This window comes from Schistocerca gregaria, chromosome 1 (assembly GCF_023897955.1).
Source record: "Schistocerca gregaria isolate iqSchGreg1 chromosome 1, iqSchGreg1.2, whole genome shotgun sequence".
NCBI lineage: Eukaryota > Metazoa > Arthropoda > Insecta > Orthoptera > Acrididae > Schistocerca > Schistocerca gregaria.
In genome coordinates this window covers 409,601,756-409,624,738 of record NC_064920.1, presented here as the reverse complement: position 1 = coordinate 409,624,738, position 22,983 = coordinate 409,601,756, and the positions used below count along the sequence as shown (strand labels likewise).

General features: G+C 44.4%; 1 protein-coding gene across 2 annotated transcripts in view; it reads left to right on the top strand.

Moving 5' to 3' along the window:
* The window catches only part of LOC126349682 (unconventional myosin IC), a 397,905-nt gene that overhangs the window by 147,980 nt on the left and 226,942 nt on the right, over window positions 1–22,983 (top strand). The window contains exon 1 of one of the 2 annotated variants that reach the window (XM_050002450.1): window positions 19,829–20,087. The exons of the other annotated variant lie outside the window; for it this stretch is intronic. Coding sequence (XP_049858407.1) covers window positions 20,056–20,087 — 32 coding nt within the window. The 5' untranslated portion in view covers window positions 19,829–20,055. Of the gene's footprint in view, window positions 1–19,828; window positions 20,088–22,983 lie in introns of those variants that run through there. 2 annotated transcript variants of the gene reach the window in all.

Below are 22,983 nucleotides of genomic sequence, written 5' to 3'. Positions count from 1 at the left end.
ACATTGTTGAACATGGAGCTCTGCAGCAGACCATCTCCACGTGTTCACATGTTGACCCAACGACTTCGTCCGTTGCGATTGCTGTAAACATAGAACTATCGGGATTCGGCCGTTCGAGTATAATGTCTTTTCTGGAGACTAGAAATCTACTCTGTAGGAATCAGCATGGGTTTCGAAAAAGACGGTCGTGTGAAACCCAGCTCGCGCTATTCGTCCACGAGACTCAGAGGGCCTTAGACACGGGTTCCCAGGTAGATGACGTGTTTCTTGACTTCCGCAAGGCGTTTGACACAGTTCCCCACAGTTGTTTAATGAACAAAGTAAGAGCATACGGACTATCAGATCAATTGTGTGATTGGATTGAGGAGTTCCTAGATAACAGAACGTAGCATGTTATTCTCAATGGAGAGAAGTCTTCCGAAGTAAGAGTGATTTCAGGTGTGCCGCAGGGGAGTGTCATAGGACCGTTGCTATTCACAATATACATAAATGACCTGGTGGATGATATCGGAAGTTCACTGAGGCTTTTTGCAGATGATGCTGTGGTATATCGAGAGGTTGTCACAATGGAAAATTGTACTGAAATGCAGGAGGATCTGCAGCGAATTGACGCATAATGCACGGAATGGCAATTGAATCTCAATGTAGACAAGTGTAATGTGATGCGAATACATAGAAAGATAGGTCCCTTATCATTTAGCTACAAAATAGCAGGTCAGCAACTGGAAGCAGTTAATTCCACAAATTATCTGGGAGTACGCATTAGGAGTGATTTAAAATGGAATGATCATATAAAGTTTATCGTCGGTAAAGCAGATGCCAGACTGAGATTCATTGGAAGAATCCTAAGGAAATGCAATCCGACAACAAAGGAAGTAGGTTACAGTACGCTTGTTCGCCCACTGCTTGAATACTGCTCAGCAGTGTGGGATCCGCACCAGATGGGGTTGATAGAAGAGATAGAGAAGATCCAACGGAGAGCAGCGCGCTTCGTTACAGGATCATTTAGTAATCGCGAAAGCGTTACGGAGATGATAGACAAACTCCAGTGGAAGACTCTGCAGGAGAGACGCTCAGTAGCTCGGTACGGGCTTTTGTTAAAGCTTAGAGAACATACCTTCAACGAAGAGTCAAGCAGTATATTGCTCCCTCCTACGTATATGTCGCGAAGAGACCATGAGGGTAAAATCAGAGATTAGAGCCCACACAGAAGCATACCGACAATCCTTCTTTCCACGTACAATACGAGACTGGAATAGAAGGGAGAACCGATAGAGGTACTCAGGGTACCCTCCGCCACACACCGCCAGGTGGCTTGCGGAGTATGGATGTAGATGTAGATGTAAATGACCAATGGAAACATGTCGACTTTTCGGTGAATCACATTCTTGCTGCACTAGGTCGGTGGTCCTCTCCTCCAACGCCGTCATCGAAGTGAACGGCGGCTCGAAACGTGCGTCGCGTCACGGACGCAGGCTGTATTGTGCTATGGTAGACCTTCTCCTGCGCTTGTATGGGACCTGTGGTAGTAATCGAAGGCGGTATTTCAGCTACGGACCATCTGCATCCCTTCATGCTTCATGTCTTCCCCAACAGCGATGCCATCTTTGAGCAGCATAATTGTCCGTTTCTCCGAACCAGAATCATGCTACAGTTGATTGAGGACCATTATAGTGAACTCATGTTGGTGTCACGGCGGCCAAATACCCCGGATGTGCATCCTGTGGAACACATCTGGGTCGCTATCGGGCTTCATCGCAGCATACGCAAACCAGCGACGCGTTATTTGTCCAGACCTGTGCGCTGACTTCTGATGCCACATACATCCTCACACGTACCAATAAACTGTTGGATACCTGATACGGAGAGTCAGTGAGGTAATTCGTTCCAAACAAGCTATTAAGCAGGTGGTAATAATGTTTTGATAAGGCAGTGAATCATCCGCCAACTACCACACTGAACATGATACAGCGTGGTTGGTATCAATATTAGAAACTACCTGCACCGTTCGCATAACGATCTAGAGGAAATAAATATCGTGATGTTGCTGTTAGTGACTTGATTCTGTACTCATTCATCGCATCTTTACTACGGATGCGAACGAAGCGAGGAGCACAAGAGCTCCTCAATCACATTGTCTGCAGAGTGTTAACTGTTTCCCATATCCTTTTGTCAAAACTAGACTCCTGAAAATGGAAAAAAGAACACATTGACACCGGTGTGTCAGACCCACCATACTTGCTCCGGACACTGCGGGAGGGCTGTACAAGCAATGATCACACGCACGGCACAGCGGACACACCAGGAACCGCGGTGTTGGCCGTCGAATGGCGCTAGCTGCGCAGCATTTGTGCACCGCCGCCGTCAGTGTCAGCCAGTTTGCCGTGGCATACGGAGCTGCATCGCAGTCTTTAACACTGGTAGCATGCTGCGACAGCGTCGACGTGAACCGTATGTGCAGTTGACGGACTTTGAGCGAGGGCGTATAGTGGGCATGCGGGAGGCCGGGTGGACGTACCGCCGAATTGCTCAACACGTGGGGCGTGAGGTCTCCACAGTACATCGATGTTGTCGCCAGTGGTCGGCGGAAGGTGCACGTGCCCGTCGACCTGGGACCGGACCGCAGCGACGCACGGATGCACGCCAAGACCGTAGGATCCTACGCAGTGCCGTAGGGGACCGCACCGCCACTTCCCAGCAAATTAGGGACACTGTTGCTCCTGGGGTATCGGCGAGGACCATTCGCAACCGTCTCCATGAAGCTGGGCTACGGTCCCGCACACCGTTAGGCCGTCTTCCGCTCACGCCCCAACATCGTGCAGCCCGCCTCCAGTGGTGTCGCGACAGGCGTGAATGGAGGGACGAATGGAGACGTGTCGTCTTCAGCGATGAGAGTCGCTTCTGCCTTGGTGCCAGTGATGGTCGTATGCGTGTTTGGCGCCGTGCAGGTGAGCGCCACAATCAGGACTGCATACGACTGAGGCACACAGGGCCAACACCTGGCATCATGGTGTGGGGAGCGATTTCCTACACTGGCCGTACACTTCTGGTGATCGTGAGGGGATACTGAATAGTGCACGGTACATCCAAACCGTCATCGAAACCATCGTTCTACCATTCCTAGACCGGCAAGGGAACTTGCTGTTCCAACAAGACAATGCACGTCTGCATGTATCCCGTGCCACCCAACGTGCTCTAGAAGGTGTAAGTCATCTACCCTGGCCAGCAAGATCTCCGGATCTGTCCCTCATTGAGCATGTTTGGGACTGGATGAAGCGTCGTCTCACGCGGTCTGCACGTCCAGCACGAACGCTGGTCCAACTGAGGCGCCAGGTGGAAATGGCATGACAAGCCGTTCCACAGGACTACATCCAGCATCTCTACGATCGTCTCCATGGGAGAATAGCAGCCTGCATTGCTGCGAAAGGTGGATATACACTGTACTAGTGCCGACATTGTGCATGCTCTGTTGCCTGTGTCTATGTGCCTGTGGTTCTGTCAGTGTGATCATGTGATGTATCTGACCCCAGGAATGTGTCAATAAAGTTTCCCCTTCCTGGGACAATGAATTCACGGTGTTCTTATTTCAATTTCCAGGAGTGTATATGTAAGTGAAAAGCATTTAGAATTCATCACGTTTAATACAAACAGTGAGTTTCTCAGTAAGTCCGTCTCTCTTAAAGGCATTTCACGGGGCAACGCCCGTGATATCAACATGCTGATAACTGCTGCAGTGTTGTATGAGGTGCCGCAAGTAACATGAGACTAGTAGCAGAAACTTTCCATTCTTGTCATTGCTGTCGTAATTATTATTCGAATGCGACAGTTAAATCAAGTTATTTAAAAGCACACACAGACACAATATCAAAATTAACTTTTCTCGATGACAGACTGTCGGCGAGGCATTTATCTTGGTGGTGGGGAGAAAATAAACGCAACAAGCCTACGACACAACAATGTGTGAGATACGTACACAATTTTAATGTAATCTAATCGATTGGTAAGCACCGCATTAAAAAATAAAATTTGACCGAAACTCTCCGAGGCAGGGTACTCTTCTGGACAAAATGTTCGTAAACAACGAGAGAATTATCAGAGCACATGTCACACCAATAAGACACAATCACTGCCGCAAAATACGTATGTTCGAAAACTTGGGCCAGCGAAAATAAGGGTTTTTGTATGTTTATATATCGAAATGAAGTAGTTCTAGGTTTGTTACTTATTGCTATAGCATCGATCCAAGTGCACTTTTCATTTTTGCTCCGTAGCGGGGTGATTCCTATTCAGTATACGAGCAGTTGGCTGCATCCGTGACCGTCGTAGCACCGCGCATGTCGTTCAACACGTATGTGATTCGAACGATGCGTTTCACGCAGCTCCGATACAACACCTCCGCAGGCAAGAATGGGCTCCTACAATGAAGCTAGTAAGTAGACAGAAAGTGATGTGCTTGATTCCGGTTTTGTCGTCGGTTTCTACAAGCCACAATAGGATGTCTGAGTGAAAGGGTACCAGTTACCACTATGATCAGCCTTGTGTATCTGTGCTTCATATCTACATCTATACTCTGCAAGCCACCTTGCGGTGTAAGGTAAAGGGTACTCCTAACACCACATCACTTTCTCACTCCTCTGTTCTATTCGCGAATAATGCGGATCCATGGTTCGGTTTTTGTGGGGGTGGGGGCGGCGAACTGGGAGCGGAACACCCCAGTTTACTACTGCCCCCACTCCCCTTCAAATATACTTTGGCGTCAGACATACCTGTGATTTTAATAACAGTAAATATATGGCATATTTTAATGTTAGTAATAACGATGATGATGATAATGATATGGTTCAAATGGCTCTGAGCACTATGGGACTTAACATCTGTGGTCATCAATACCCTAGACTTAGAACTACTTAAACCTAACTAACCTAAGGACATCACACACATCCATGCCCGAGGCAGGATTCGAACCTGCGACCGTAGCGGTCACGTGATGATAATGATATAAACATATCAGTGGTTAGTCCATTGTTACTGTTTAATTTACAAGAAATTCAGAGAAACACAAAATCTGGTAATCATTCATCCGAAAATTTGAAACTTCAGTGTAATGCTATTTATGTAAGAACTGTAATAGCAACAAACCTTCACTGTGATAACGTCATCGTGTACAAGATATAAAATGGAAGTGTGCCCTCACTATTATCAGTATTACTTAGCATGAAGGTTGTGAGCACAGCTCCACATTTCTACAGACTATGACGATGTAAGCGTGCAAATGGACAAGACGCTGTATCTATCACTCAGTCGTCTTACGCTCATAGTATTTTTTTTTCCCTCCTTAGTGGCAGGTCTTTTCTATCTTGCCTCCAGTGGTTTGCTGGCTCTACGTTTGGACTCAGAGATTACCGGGTTTGTTGTTGGCCATAGTATGCTCAGGTCACAGCCCAACCGTATGAGCTGGCCTTTAGCAAGCAAATGGATTGTTAAAATACGGCTTGTAATTTTCGAAAAAGACCTTTTCATTTTCGAGACTCTTAATTTTCATGCTACTTTGTTCTCCGTTGTGCTGAGAAATGTGGACATTGATGTCCGTAAAAATATAAGCACTTAAAACTTTTTGACACCCCCCCCCCTTCCCTCCAAGATCCACGACTGCCGACATGATGGGCGAATAGCAGACATGGCGGCAGTCAATTTATCATCTTCAGTATATTAGCATCGAGTGGATATTCCAAAGAGCAAACACTAAATCAGAATCCGTTCAGAGGCAAAGTCACACCAGTCCAGCAACACATCCCACGGTTCGTACACCATCAAGAAAAATGTAATTTTCTGTCTAAAAAATGAAGGAGAAAAGGAACGTAAATTGGAGTTGAACATGCTATCGACTTCGAGCTCATTAGAGATCTCGGAATGAGACAGCAAAGGAAAGGAAATGGACCGTATCCGTGTCACAGAAACCACGGGAAACGTAAACCCTGAGTGGCCTGGCGGCGATCTGAACTAGTGTCGTCCGGGATGCGAGTTCTCTGTCGTACTATCACACCACCTGATTTAATGTATGCCAATTTCATCCCATTTTAGTAATGTGTTCCTAAATGGTTGTAGAATACTGTTAAGACCATTTAATTGCGACCAAGCAGACAACATTTTTACTAGAAACTCAATTTTTCCTTTATAAAATATTAAATATGTAATTTTTTCATTTTTCCATGTTTTGAGGGGTCAAGGAGCGACATCAATTCACAATTACGTGATGATCATTACAAGTGATGACTGGGTGTTGTGTGATGTCCTTAGGTTAGCTAGGTTTAAGTACTGCTAAGTTCTAGGGGACTGATGACCATAGATGTTAAGTCCCAGAGCCATTTGAACCCATTTTTGATTATCATTACAGTTACGTCCGTCAACTACTCTGATAATAATGGTCAGTGCTGACGTTCGTTGTAGCGGTTCTATAGAATGCGAACCATAGGCAAGAAAGACGTAAGGTGTATGTATGATGTGACACATGGAGTGCATAAAACTAGCTTCCCCCTTAGCATTGGCCATTACAAGTATCAGTGGATACATTAGTAATGAATGTAGTAAATGCCAGAGATATAATTAAACACTATGACTGTATCAAGCCAGCAGACGCTGGAGACTGAAAAATATTGCTTTCCATATTTGTTCCTGTAGCACGGACACAAATTTTTTCGGACATGATTTTGGTATTCAGAAAATGCGTTCTGAATTGTTCAACCAGAGTGTGTGACGAGGATTTATCGTTTTGTATTTAGGCATTCCGCAATCCAGACTTGGTGCCGAATAAGATTATAGGGAAAACGACCATTTGACAACAACCTAGCAATGTCCCCCCTGAATTCAATACCTACGAGTTTTATTTTTAGACTTTCATCGAAATGGCCTGACGCAACTTCGTTGTTTTGGCGTAAGATGCCTTGAAGTGTCCCGCTTACTGCAGTAAGACATCAGTTTACAATAGTAAAATTATTATAATTACACAAAGTCTAGTCCCACTTTAGTGGTGTAAATTTCTCTTACAGCGAGCTCTAATTTTTATTTCCTGGATTACAGGTATATTTCTCCGACAGCACCTGATTTTCCGTTTAATTGCCTGTAAATATTATTGGAAGACATAAAATCTCAAAAGTTTGCTTCCAAAGTAATTGCATTAGTAATTAATTAAGTAATATACTTTTACAATCATTATTCTTTCGGTGCAATAGTTTTATTCTTTTCGTCATGACATTGCATAGTGTATGCCCAATATGACTCGACAATCGTATGGTGTGAAGTTTTTGGATAATTAAACGTCCACAGGAACGAATTAGCGCAGTAAAAATGAAATGGTGTGTGACCTCCCGTCGGATAGACCGGTCGCCTGGTTAACGTCACTTGGGCGACTTGCACGTCGATGACATGAGATGAGATGATGATGATGATGATGATGATGATGATGATGATGATAACCCTACAGTCAGTCAGTTCCTTAGGGGAGAAAAATCTCCGACCCAGCCGGGAATCGAACCCGGGCCCCTTAGTATGGCATTCCGTCGCTCTGACCATTTTTTTAATCTCAGTGTGTTTACATAGTTCGTTGTATTTGTTCGGGACGGACGTCCCATGACACCCGCTCAAGTTCATCGTTGATTCGTTCACTTACTTTATTTATTACAGAGAGCAGTTAACCCTCTGACCGAACACGATGAGCTACCGTGCCGGCATCGCTCAGCTGTCGAGGCGGACATTAGCGCAGTGTTTGTCTACTCCGTCGGCCGAAGAAGTAGCACTAAATCAGACGGCGACAAACAGCATGAAGAAGTTCAGTCGCATATTGGAACTAAGTCGGAGAGCAATGCGGGCTGTCAACTCACGAGGGTCTTTGCATCAGACGTCTAGCGGTGATAGTTCACGTCTTGGGGAACTACTTCTGTTAGAGAAATAATGCTGGCTGACGCCCTAGGGTGACGTCAGGCGTCCTTTTGTGTTGGTTATGCCCCTGACAGGTGGCAGGGCGTATGCTCTTTGCGTAGTGTATATGCCATGTATGGTCCCTATAATGAAGAGATCCTCTTAATTTGAAAGGGAGGACGGGCGGCAAACCTTCTGATTCCCATCCAAATCGCTGTCTTCGCTTACAAATATTCTTCAGGATTTCTTAATGAAAACCGTCCTTATCAATTTACTGAGGCAGGTAGCAGGCAGCAGGCAGCAAACGGGTTATCAGACCCTACTTCAGAAACCCTATAATATAATCACGAGACAGGCTCAGACTTCAGACCCGAATTTCTACCAGGTTACCTGCTGTGGCTGTCAGCTACAATGATAGCAGCTCCGACGACACGGTTTATCAGATGACACCAAGGAATCCGCTGGCTTACAAGCAACGCGCGCACACACACACACACATACACACACACACACACACACTTCAGTTCCCGTTAGGGTCGCGTGGCGCCCACCTTTTTTCTCCAGTGTGGCGTAAGTACACCATTCGTTTCGTTCAATAAACAATACGGCTCACACGCCTCAACAATACTAATACTGCGAACTTCACTGGATAAAATGGTCCCAATGGCTCTGAGCACTATGCGACTTAACTTCTGAGGTCATCAGTCGCCTAGAACTTAGAACTAATTAAACCTAACTAACCTAAGGACTTCACACACGTCCATGCCCGAGGCAGGATTTGAACCTGCGACCGTAGCGGTCGCGCGGCTCCAGGCTGAAGCGCCTAGAACCTAGCGGGCCACATCGGCCGGCAAGCATTTATGCCATATGTGATAAAATCCACCGCCAGCTAGATCCAACCCCGTCTCCATGTTATTGCTGTCGATGCCTTCAGACAGGCCTACGTTGGAGGTAGATACATTAATGTTAAACGTCCCATCGACAGCGGGGTCATTGGAGACAGACCGCAACCTCGCATTACATCTACAGCTACGTGACTACTCTGCAATTCACACTTAAGTACTTGGCAGAGGGTTCGTCGAACCATTTTCACACTATTTCTCCGCAGTTTCTCTCACAGGCGCGGGGAAACGAACAGTTAAATCTTCCCTACGCGTTCTGATTCTTCTCATTTTATTTTATCTCCCTATGTAGGTTGGCGACAAAAATGGTTCAAATGGTTATAAGCACTATGGGACTTAACATCTGAGGTCATCAGTCCCCTTGACTTGGACCTGCTTAAAACTAACCAACCTAAGGACATCACACACATCCGTGCCCGAGGCAAGATGCGAACCTGCGAGCAGCAGCGCGGTTCCGGACCGAGGCGCCTAGAACCGCTCGGCCACAGCGGCCGGCTAGGTTGGCGACAATAAAATATTTTCGCACTCAGAGGAGAAAGTGGGTGCTTAAAATTTCGTGAAAAGATCTCGCCGCAATAAAAACGCATTTGTTTTAATGATTGGTACCCCAACTTGCTTTTCATATCCGTGACACTCTCTCAAATTTCGCGAGCTGTTCTTGTTTGTCCTCCGTCAATCCTGTGTGGTAAGCATCCCATACTGTACAGCAAAACTGTAGCAGAGGGCGGAAAAGCGTAGTGTGGGCGGACAGAGAATAAAGCATGGGTAAGAAACTCGGCCGTGCCCGTTTCAAAGGCCCATCCCGGCATTTGCATTAAGCTTTTTAGGGACGACACGGAAAACATATATCTGCATGGTCGGGCGGAGATCTGAACCCTCGTCCTCCCGAGTGCGAGTCCCGTGTTCTAACGACTGCGTCTCCTGGCTCGGTACCATACTAGAGGAGGACCCCTCCAGCAATGTAAAATTTCTCATCATTCTCACTCAGAGTCTGATACATGGGTCAATCCATATGAAGTGGTCCAGTGATGGTTGCTTGACCGTTTTAAAATATTTTAATTTTCTTATATGTGATTGCCCTATATTTGAGAAGTTAAAAACAGTTATTTAAAAGAATTTATCTTGCACCTTTACTGGATGCTGGCCATTTTTGTTTGTAGGCGCGCGACGATTTTTTAGTCTTACTCAAGAAATGCAGCGGAGCGTTTCATACACAGGGACAGCTCCCCTCGCTCTCCCCTCCAACTCTCTCTCTCTCTCTCTCTCTCTCTCTCTCTCTCTCTCTCTCTCTCTCTAACCATAGCTAAGGGCGTTTTATTATTATTGTTAGGCAGCAGACGGACATTAGATCCCGAGAGGTGAAAACCTTTCACAGGCACCTTTCCCCGTCGCAGTCGGAGCAGCTGTTCTGTCACCTCATAGAACGTTCACTGTACTGAGCGACAGGCACAGATTTATCGAGCGGAAAGCATCGGCGCACGCTCGAGATAGCGTGCGCGATGTCCGACTCCCGCTGAAAGGAGCAGCAAATGACATGGTGCAGCTTAATTTGCGAAAGTGCCAGCGGCTCTAGGTGTGGCCAACAAACAAAATAACTGCTTTACTTAACAGCTGTTTCGTGTTGCAGAAAATTTACAAGCCTAAGCAGTAAATTTTGCTCGCTTGGCGGACTCCCAAGAATGTAAAACACCAGCACGTATTATGTTGCTTAATAGGCGAAAATTATCTTAGAATATGTGCTCTAAAATGTATTTTTTTTTCTTCTGTATGTGGAGGGTAGCAAACAAATGTGAAACCCATGGATAAATTTCTGTATAGGCCTAGAACTCCAGAATGAATTTTTCACTCTGCTGTACAGCATGCGCTGATCTGAATGTGCGCCAGACCGGAGCTCGAACGTAGGACCATGTCCTTCCGCAAGCAAGTGCCGTAACATCTGAGCTACCCAAGTATGACTCACGACCGATCATCACTGCTTTACTTCCTCCAGTACATCATCTCCTATCGTCCAGACTTCATAGAACCCCTCTTGGAAAAGTTGCGGGACAAGCACTCGCAGAAGAAAGGATATTGCGGAGAATTTCTCACTCTGCAGAGGAGTGTGTTCAGATAAACTGTGTGCCCGACCGGGACTCGAACCCTGGACTTTTGCGTTTCACTGGCAAGTGCTCTGCCTACTGAGCTACCCCAGCAGTACAGCTTCACTTCTACGGTTAAGCCGTGTCTCCCTAATACCCTTTCTTCCAGGATTTCTAGTCGCACAAACTTCGTAGGAGAACTTCCTTGTAGTCTGGAAGGTAGCAGATGAAGCACTGGAGAAAGTGATTCGTGCGTCGTACTTGGGCAGCTGAGTTGGTAGAGCACTTGCCTGCGAAAGGCATAGATCCCGGCTTCGAGGCCTGGTCCAACATTCAGTTTTAATCCGCGCTAAGAGTTTCAGGGCTAGGACACTCTTCGGGTATCAGATTTTGTCCAGCAGTGGTGTGTGATTACCGTTCATTTGAATATCCAAGCATGTAGTGTACTTCATGTCAATTTGCTGCTTGTTGCTTGCCGTCTTCGTTGTGTTGCAGTTTTAATGGCTAATCAGCGTAGATTCAGTATTGTTTTCTTCTGTTGTTAACCCTAAACTTACTTCTCCCCGTTGCTACAGTTGGACAGATTATACGAAGTCCTAAACCAAGAGCGGGCTCGTGGAAGAAATTCGCAGAAGAGAGAGCGCTTGGCTCGCCTCGGGTGTGCAGCTCGTGAGGGAGACCAGTGAACATATTGGTTACTCAGTGCATGCCTAGTGCCAATTCTCAGCCTCTGGATTTTAAAAACAAAAGTACTGATGTACTCCGGAGAGCGAGGAAACAGCGCACTACGTGGAAGGAATGCGGAGGAAGTACTTTCGCCTCTGGATCGGAGCTGAAAACACATACGTTACTTACAGATTACGGCCTACGTCTGTGCTATACATCGATACATCGCAATGTCGGTAATAGGCGGCAATGGCGCGAAATTTACCGACTAAGATATTTGTTGTCGATTCACGCGTTTATTTGTCCGTGATGACATTTGAAGGTGCTTGACATCCCATCCTCTGATGTTTAAATTTGTTTACATGTTGAGAACATTCTTTCTTTACTAGCAGCATTGCAGAATTTTGCAACGGAACTTTTTAAGACAGCCATTGTAAAACGTCGTTAAGTAAAACAATGTTCACGACGCATAGATAAATGTAAATATCTGAAGATGTAGTGAATATAAATGAATGTATTACAAAAAACGCACGTTTTGGAGCATAATTGTTTGGCGTGGCGCGTCAGGGAAGTGATGCCATTAATATGGTGCGTTGCCCCATGAACGTTAACGTCACGGACACTCTAGTTTTGACTTCATGCGCTAGCAGCGCTGTTGTCGCGCCACGTGAAGAGGTGGCCTGCGAGCTTAAGTAAGTATATGAATCAGGCCTGCGAATCAGCAAAGATTTCTATGCCCGTTTACACAGTGCTAATAAAAAGAGTCCCCAGCAGTTGGATCGAGTCCTTGAAACCGTCTATGCGGTGATGTAGGATACGGTCCCAGGTATATCACCCTAGAGCCATTCACCTTGGTGGGCCTAGTTTGAACAAAAATTTTGTAATTTTACTTGATGTTATAGCCCCTGAAAATTGACAATTGTATATACAGTTGCGATGCAACATAATGTTTCACGTAAGAGCCTGACGTGCAAAAAAGATCGTGGGTTAGAATATTGTGAAGTGCTTTAAAAATTTTTATATTGAAACAGTTATCGAAATGACTTGGATCAATTTTTTAATTAATTGGTTTAATTGTATTTTTAATTACTAAACCTTGACACGTCATTTTCATCATCGTGTTAACTTGTTCATTTGCTCTTATCTTTTAAACATAACATTCTTTTTTTTTTTTTAACTGGACACACTAAGCACGTGATTATTTTCTTTGTATTAATTTTGTCTTCTTCCAGTTGATCATTATGTATTTTCGTCCATGTTATTGCATTCATTATTTCCATTCCTGATTTGCACTTTTATTTCTAATTCATTTTTTCGTTTAAAATCTTCATCTGCGTTATGTTGTCCGTAGTGCAGCAGGAACGTATTTTAAATGTTTGTTTCGCGATTACCATCAAAAAAATGTACATAGTGTACTTAATGAAAGATAAATTTTCGACACAATTGTAGAGCCGCTATAAATAGATTATTTCGTCTTTTGTTTAACTCATAGATCGGCATTTTCAAACGTTTAAATATTGTGAAATATAAATAAAAATAATTAAAATTAAATTCTCAAAGATTCCAAATGAATGAATGGAAGAACAACAAGAACAAATGAAAAGTTAATACAATGATTAAAATGACGTGCCATGGATTAGAAATAAAAAAATACATTTAAAGCAATTATTTGAATAAAAATAATGATCAAACTCATTTCGATAACTATTTAAAAATAAAAAATTGAAGCACGTGATAGGATTCGAAACTATAATCTGTCACACATCAGGTTCATATGCTAACCAGTACACTAGAACGTCAAGCTACGTTCATGTGTCAGTTTTAAGGCTCTAGAATGCAATGAAAAATTAAGAAATTTTTGCTCGTCGATTATTCGCAAACGAGAACTCGCCAGGGTGAATCGGTGCAGGATGAAGTATCTGGGACTCGAACCTGCACTGTACAGACGGTTTCAGAAATTCGATCCCCCCTCTGGAGACCTGTTGTTGTAAGTATGTTACCCAAGTGAAAAAATTTCGCGAAACAGGCTTTCAGTGGTTGGGCTGAGGCCGAAAGGCAAGTAGCTGCAGCTGGTATGACGTCACGGTGAAGATGGCCCCTCGCACAGTGTCTGGCGCTCGTGTGAAAGCTGCCTTTCACGCACTCTGCTTCAGCCAGTGAAGGTGGTCCCGGCCACTGGGTCGGCGGTCAGTGGGTGAGCGGGGAAAGCCGTAGCTGCCGCCTCCGCGGATCTCAGCTGGACCACCGAGTGCCACGCCTGTAACTCCACTGTCCGGGGCCGCCGCTTCACAGCTCTTCCCGTCTCCTCGTTTCTGTTCTCGCCCAGTTACTTTATACTGTCATAGGGGAGACGTGTTTGAGAAACTAGCCTAATTTCAACGGTCATGTGAAATCCAGCTCCTCTGTTCGTCCACGTGACACAGAAAGCACTAGATATGGGCTCCAGGTAGATATCCTGTTCCTGGACATCCGGAAGGTATCAGACATAGTTCCGCACAAAACACAAGTGTACGGAATATCAGACCAGTTGTGTGATTGGACTGAAGAGTTCCTAACAAAAAGGACACAGCATATCATTCTACAGAGAGAGAGAAAGAGAAGTCTCCAGACTTAAAAGTAACTTCAGATGTGCCACAGGAGAGTCGTACAGGATCATCGTTTTTCACAATCTGTATAGGGTGGTGATTCAGCTGTCCCTGCCTATGGGTTTTACGCAACCAACACCACCTTCAAAAACCACATTTGTGATTTCATAATTTCTCGCTCGCTACACGCAGACTGTTAGTCTTACTGAAAAAATGAACAGGTCCATTTCGTAGGAAATTATATGTAGTTAAACTTTGTACTGGGGTACGTTTCCACTGGAGGCCACAGTTTTCGAGTTACCCAAGAAAAATATGATTGAAACTCACTTTTGTAAGTTTTTCTCGAATAACTTGAAAACCGTGGCCTCCATCAGAAACGTATCCCAGCAGAAAACTTAGCTCTCGCGCAGTGCGAGCGAGAGTATATAAAAAATCTCGTCTCTGGTTTTTGAAGGCGTTGTGGGTTGCATGAAACCGATAGTCAGGGACAACTGAATCATCCTGTGTAAATAACCTAGACAGTAGACAATGTCAGAAATTCCATGAGGCCTTCTGCGGATGATGCTGTTGTATAAAGAGAAGTCGCGACGCTAAAGCGAAATGCATGAAGGCCTGCAAAGGATGAACGCATGGTTCAGGGAACGACAATCGACCATCAACATGAACAAATGCAACGTGTTGCGAATACATATACAGAAATACCCTTTATTGCGTGATAACATAATTACAGAACAATCACTGGAAGCAGTACTTCAATAAAATGTCTAGGAGTGTGCGTAGGGAGCGATTTGAAATGGAACGACCACATTAAATTATTAGCGACTAAGGCAGATGGCAGACTGAATTAATTGGAATAGACCTCAGGAAACGTAGTCCTCCAACAAAGGAAGCAGCTTACAAAACACTAGGTCGACCACTATTTTAATATTGCCAGATACAGCTCACAGAAGAAATAGCACGTTCCATTCCTGCTTCATTTAGTAAGTACGAAAGCGTCCCACAGACAATCAACCAACTACATTGACAGACGCTGGAAGAGAGGCGTTCTGCGTGACGGTGTGGTTTACTATTAAGTTCAGAGAACGAACTTTCCTAGAAGACTCAATAGGCAAGTTGCTTCCTCCTATTATGTCTCGAGTAGGGTCCATAAAGATAAAATTAGAGGGATTGGAATTCTCACACCGAGGCTTATGCCAAACGTTCTTCGGGCGAACTGTTCGTGACAGGTACACGATAGGGGCGAAGCACACAAAGTACACTCCGCCAGATACCACACACTTTCGGAGTATAGATGTAGATTTATGGTTTTCAGTCAAATGATAGTGGAACTTCGTTTAACCGCACTACGTGGGGCCCTAGGTCATCGTGATTATTGAAGAGCTGTAAAATTCGGAAGTCCAGAAATAAGTGAATGGCATTGGTTAAATGCCATAAACAGTAAACATAGGATTTACATAAGTTGAACATAAGTCTTTCCCTTATTACAAAAATTTATCCCTAGGGAACTGTGTGTAGGTACTGCTGTACAGTTTCTTGCAAATGGTAGTCGAAATCAAAGGTTTTTATGGATACGTTTCCATGTGCCCTGTTTGTTTGCGGATATTGCGTTTTTTTCCATGTCTTTGCGAACATATCTTTCGCTTCTCGTATTCGTGCGCGATAAGAGCTTCGAGAACTGAACGTTTATACTTAACGCACACTGAGGTGACAAGTCATGGGATACTTCCTTTTGACCGGCGTGGTGCAGCAACTCGACAAGTCGTTGGAAGTTCCCTGCAGAAATATTGAGACATGCTGCCTTTATAGTCCTCCATAATTGCGAAAAGGATGCTAGTGCTAATTTTATGCAAGACCTGACCTCTCGATTCGATTATGTCCCATAAATGTTCGATAAATGACCAAATCTTTTGCTCGAATTGTTCAGAATGTTCTTCAAACCAGTTGTGAACAACTTTGGCATGGCGCATTATCAGTTTGGGAACGTGAAGTCCTTAAATGGCTGCAAATGATCTTGCAGCCAAATATAACCGTTTCCAGTCAAGGATGGGTTCAGTTAGACCATAGAATCTAATCTATTCCATGGAGCCACCACCAGCTTGCATAGTACCTTGTTGACTACTTGGGTCCATGGCATCCTGAGGTCTGCGTCTCATTAGAACCCTACAGTCAGCTCTACCAACTGAAATCGGGACGCATCTGACCAGGCCAACGTTTTCCAGTCGTCTAGGGTTCAATCTATGTGGTTACGAGCCCAGAAGAGGCACTGCAGGCGATGTCGTGCTGTTAGCAAATGCACTCGCATCGGTCGTGTGCTCTCATAGTCCAGTAACACCAGATTTCGCCTAACTGTACTAACGGAAACGTTCGTCGTACGTCCAACATTTATTTCTGCGGTTATTTCACGCATTGTTGCTTATCTGTTAGCAATGAAAACTCCAACCAAACGCAGCTGCCCTCGGTCGTTAAGTGAAGGCCGTCGGTCATTGCTTTGTCTGTGGTGAGAGCTAATACCTGAAATTAGGTATTCTCGGCACCTCTTGACACTGTGATTCTCGGAATATTGAATTCTCTAACGATTTCCGAAATGGAATACCCTATGCGTTTAGCTCCAACTACCATTCGGCGTTCAGAGTCTATTAATTCACGTCGTCCAGCCATAATCATGCAGAAAACCTGAGTACAAATAACAACTCCGCCAATACAGTGCCCTTTTATACCTTCTGTACGCGATACTACCACCATTCTGTATATGTGCATGTCCCTGTCGCATGACTATTGTCACTTCAGTGTATTTGTTGTGAACGTTTTGGCCATGAAAATGGATCGTCTCTACGGATCCATCGCTGACCATAAGTTGTAAAGTTAAGACATTATGAAGACTGGGTTTCTTTCAGCGTACAAAATATTAAAACACTTGGCGGGTATGCAGCCGGTGACATATTTTACAACGGCCGATATTTCGACAGGTGAACTCGCTGTTATTTTTAATACACAAATGCAACCTCCTCCTCCCCCCCTTCTCTCTCTCTCTCTCTCTCTCTCTCTCTCTCTCTCTCTCTCTCTCTCTCTCTCTCTCTCTCACACACACACTCACTCTCTCACCGCCCCCTCCCAAACACACACACACACACACACACACACACACATCGTGGACAGTAGCGCCACCATACAGCCATTGATAATCAACATAAGAAGGAAGAAATAAATAGTGAAGGTTAATCACCAGCGGTCGACGTAGCACTAACAAAAGAGGGGAAGAGTTTACCTCACCCGTTGGTAATGAATGTTGACTGTCGATAACGTCTGTTGTTGGTTATCTCTGTTTTTGTGGTGGCGCTAGTGTTAATGGTGCGAGGTGTAATGACTTTATATAAATTCCCTGCATACCGAAGTTTTAGAATTCCTTATACAGCGCTTTCGCGTTGCATTTGTGCCTAGAAATTGACAGGGTGTGCACTTGACGAAATACCGGCGGTTGCTGACTACCTCTCCTGGCTGCATTGCCGTGGATGGTCGCGGTGGAGGTTCGAGTCCTCCCTCGGGCATGGGCATGTGTGTGTGTGTGTGTGTGTGTGTGTGTGTGTGTCCTTAGGATAATTTAGGTTAAGTAGTATGTAACCTTAGGGACTGATGATGACCTTGGCAGTTAAGTCCCACAAGAGTTCACACACATTTGAATATTTTTGCATTCTCGTAAGTTGTTTGTCACAACGTTATATTACGATGGCTCATCGAAAAAGACTGAGAATGATTTTTTTTTCGGAGATGTTTATTACTCCATTTGAATGTTTACACGATCTTTTTCGAAGTACCATCCTCATACTTGAATGCACATCTCTAGCGTCTCTCGCAGTCCTCCCTCGAGTACATGGTGCGGAACATTCTGTGACAGTTCCTGGAGCATCGCATCTTCCTTTTTCTTGAGCACTGCTTCAGAGTTCTCAAGTCTCAACAACTGTACCTTAAGTGATGGGAATGAAAAAAAAATGACCGAGTACGAAGATTGGGGCTCAAAAGCGGATGTGGTCCGCAGATAATGTTGAACTAAGCCAGAAACTGCGTGATTTGATTTGCGACTGGGTGCTCAGCATTATTATGATGAAGTCCCGATGCACACCGAGGAAGTTCTGGTCGTTTTCTTGCAATGTGCTTCCTCAGTATAGCTAACACTGATATGTCAGCGTGTTTCTATAACAATAGTGAGTGTGGGTGGGATTGCATTGTGGTAAATCATTCCACGACAGTCAAAAAATGTAATAAACCATCACATTCCCTGCAGATGGAACAACTTTCGGCTCTTTGGGTGCTGTTGGTTGATATAGACTCAGTTACAGCAGAAGGCCAAATACCAGGCGTACCCCGGTTAACTCAGACAAGTAGGCCTTCTTCGAAGTCCTGGAACACCTAAACACAGTTGCACGAACTAGAGATCTTCACTGTACGCTTGCTGAAGTTTCAGTGGCTGTATGGTTTAAGCGAACACACAATTTTAGTGGGCCGTAGTCGTCCTCGCGCGTCACCTCCGATGTTCGTTACGCAAAATGTGAAGAGGGTCTACAAATAGAGCATTACTGCCAACCTACCGATACGTGACTGCTGACACCTGTGGGCATTACACGTAGCAAAGGGCCTGTAGTGTTATAGGCCCTTTGCTGTTCCTTATCTATATCAACGATTTGGGAGCCAATCTGAGCAGCCGTCTTCGGTTGTTTGCAGGTGATGTTGTCGTTTATCGACTAATAAAGTCATCAGAAGATCAAAACAAACTGCAAAACGATTTAGAAGAAATATCGGAATGGTGCGAAGGGTGGCAGTTGACCTTGAATAACGAAAAGTGTGAGGTCTTCCACACGAGTGCTAAAAGGAACGCGTTAAACTTCGGTTACACGATAAATCACTCTAATATGAAGGCCGTAAATTCAACTAAATACCTATGTATTACAATTACGAACAATTTAGATTGGAAGGAACACACAGAAAACGTTGTGGGGAAGGCTAACCAAGGACTGTGTTTTATTGACAGGGCACTTAGAAAATGTAACGGACCTACTAGGGAGTCTGCCTACATCACGCTTGTCCGTCCACTTTTGGAATACTGTTGCGCTGTGTGGGATCTTACCAGATGGGACTGACTGAGTACATCGAAAAGGTTCAGAGAGGGGCAGCACGTTTTATATTATCGCGAAATATGGGAGAGAGTGTCACAGAAATGATACAGGATTTGGGATAGAAATCATTAAAGGAAAGGCGTTTTTCGTTGCGACGGAATCTTCTCACGAATTTCCAATCACCAACTTTCTTCTCCGAATGCGAAAATATTATGTTGACACCGACTCATATAAGAAGGAACGATCACCAAGATAAAATAAGGGAAATCAGAGCTCTTACGAAAAGATATAGGTGTTCATTCTTCGCGCGCGCTATACGAGATTGAAATAATAGAGAATTGTGAAGGTGGTTCGATGAATCCTCCGCCAGGCACTTACATGTGAGTTGCAGAGTACCCATGTATATGTAGAAACCCACTCTTCCTAAATACTCGTGGTAAAGATGTGAAGCTATAACGGAAACTGGAGGAAAAAAAATTGTCTTTAGTGTTCAGCCTTCGTACAAAGGAAAACGAAATCACCAGTGCGTTACAGATAAATGTGAACGTGAGAGCCGGTAATGAGGAGGTGTTACTTTCTTGTGTGACACTCGGTATGCAGCGACGAGTAGCTGACGCAGGGACCGAGGTATCCTTTTGCGCTGGTGCCCTTACAAGCTGATCCGGCGTGCGTGCGTGCTGTTTGCGCTGCGGTGACGCAACGCAAGGTGTTTAGGGCTCCTCTAATGAGCCGGCGCCGCCTCCCGCGCAGTCTGTAGCGGCTCACAAGCGACACCCGCAACCGGCCGACTGCGGCTTCCGACATGGCCCGCTGCGACGACCGGCCGAGCAACAGGTCTGTACACACTGGCCCGCGACACACCGCTGCCGCCTCGCTGTTCGCATTTTGCCTCGCTCAATTATGAACGCCTCACTGTAATCTAAGAACCGTACTTCACATTAACACTCTGATGAACGTGAAGGCCTCTAAGTGCAGAAATGTCACCACTGGGCTCTGGAAATGTCTCCGTGTTAGTTGGCACTTGATGTAAGAACTAAAGGTCGGAGTTTCGGGCGATGCTCCCTGTATATTTTTGCGTGCTGTTTCGCAAGAACCAAGCTAGCAGTCACTCGTGCAATGAAAACAGTTACAAAAATGACAATAGCTGAGTTCTTCCTAAATACTGCGTAATTTATAGGCAGTCAACGAATTTTCAAGCATGAGAAGTAAATAATTTTTTTTCCTAGCAAAAAGATCGTGAATAGTTTGTCGTACACTTAAACACGAGTGCATTTTTTTTCTTTCCTTACAACTAAATAGAAAAGTATTCGATAGAAGCTGTAGTATTTATTTGTAATCATTGTTTCGCTCTGTCCTATTTTTTAGAATATCCCAAATTATTCTCGTATGTCTTGGATCACGGTAAACCTCCACAACCCCAGAAAAGTGTTTACCAAGAATACTCTATTCTGCTGTGTGTAAATACAGAGTATTCCACATTTTGAGATGTGGTATTGTGGACTAAAACAAGAAAAAAAGTCATCGCTTTAAAATATATACCTCAAGGGCACTTGTTTATCTTCGCTGTTGTGAAACACATCTCTTATACTGCAAGTTGCTACAGAATGCAATGAACAAATGGTAACATATGATTCTTGTACAGTGAAACAGCAGACCTTCTTACGTAATGTGCTTGCTATTGCAGAGGACCTGCATTTCTGAGCCACCGTTAAAGGAGAGGCTGAATATGGTGTGTGTTGATAGTGTTGATAGCAATGCTTCTGACCAGTGTCTTATGAAATCATGCCCACTTCTAAAAACTGAGGTCGCTCACTTTGCGTTCTGGATATTTTTCAGCACATGGTCATGGGTTCTACGGTTGCTTCAAATTTCCAGACCATAATAAAATACCATATCTTGCACCTCCGTGTGGAATAACAGTCTTACTTTGCGCTGGTAACAGCCAAGATAAAACTAGTAAGTAAAAGAATTTCACAAACTCTTCGAAAGACAAACTGGTTCCATTAGGACTATTTTAAGCGCTGCACTTAGCCAGAACTCTAAATATGGTTTACAGTAACAGCTGCACGCTCTCTCCGTGGACAATAACAGAGGAAAGTCTCCCGTTTGTTTACTAATTTCTGTGCGTCGTTCGTAATAGCAAAGACTTTGCAGTAGATGAGATGTTTCACCTTAGCGAAGATGAAAAAGTGCTCATGGCTCTTCGAGGGTGCAATTTAAAGCTCATATTTACGTTTTTTTTTTTTTTTTTTGTCCGTACTATGACTTGTCGAAATATGAAATACTTTTTTTTTTTTTTTTTTTTTTGACACCCTGAATAAACTGCCGACAACGTTGCGGCGATTACGTCATTAAAGGCAAAAATAAGTTTGTAAATTACAAGGTAAAATATCTGTGAAAGAAGTGACTACTATCCATAAGCTTTTCCGAATTCAAACCTACCAGTAAGTGATTTACTAGAACTGGCAACGCAATAGTCTCTACTATAATCTAAGTTAGTGTAATAGAAACACCTTTACCACACTCATAGCAACGACGTTAACTGCAATTTCTTATTGCGAAATGTTCCATAAACTTCAAGGAGAAATAGCTCTTGAGATGAGCCTCGTGTGCGTTTAGCGATGGGTTAGTCATTACGTCAATACACAGCCGGGTATACCAGGCCGCACAGATTCGTCAGTGCTGTTCGTGTAGTGTCACACTGCCACAGCTCTAATTTGTCACTTAACATCAGTGCTCTAAATGTCAAAAAGCAATCGCGAAACGGTTTCATTGCCTTTCCACTTTAGCCACACAGCAGTTAAATTTAACTTTGAAGTATATATGCTCTGAGTGCGTACAAATGAACATTGTATCTCTATGAAACAGAGAGAATTATAATGTGTCGTTAAGAGAATGGGTGAGAAAATGGCGTTGTATTGATGCTAAACTTAGTCAGCTTTCGTAATTGTTATCTGTGCTAAATATCATGTGACGAGTTTTGTCACTTCCGCGTAATTTCTGTTTACACCATGTACGAGACGGAGCTGAAGAGTAATGTCCCCGAATTTTTTGTTCTGTGCTGAATATCGGTTGAGGTATTACAACATGTCACACGTATTACTCGGTCGACTTTCTCGCTTCGCTAACGCAAGTTGCAAACTGCTGCCTCTACAGGTCTTCGTCTTTTAGCGTGTACTACGGCTGCGTGTAACTTAGCTATGTCGGTGCGTGGGAAAACCGTCAGAAAACTGAAAGGGAATGGAAGAGTAGGTTCACACATGGAGCACCATGACAATGCCAGACCACGTAGAGCGCTGCGACGTCTGCAACAATCCGCCACCTTGGGTTCACTGGCGTCAACCAACCTCCAAACAGTCCTGACTTGGCCCCATCCGATTTTCATCGATTTCCAAAACTAAAACACCACCTTCGAGAACTTCACTTTGCCCTTCGAGAACTTCACTTTGCCCTTTGAGAACTTCACTTTGACCTTCGAGAACTTCGCTTTGAGACTGCTACGGTCGCAGGTTCGAATCCTGCCTCGGGCATGGATGTGTGTGATTTGCTTAGGTTAGTTAGGTTTAAGTAGTTCTAAGTTCTAGGGGACTGATGACCACAGATGTTAAGTCCCATAGTGCTCAGAGCAATGTGAACCATTTTTGAACTTCGCTTTGACCTTCGAGAACTTCGCTTTGACCTTCGAGAACTTCGCTTTGACCTTCGAGAACTTCGCTTTGACCTTCGAGAA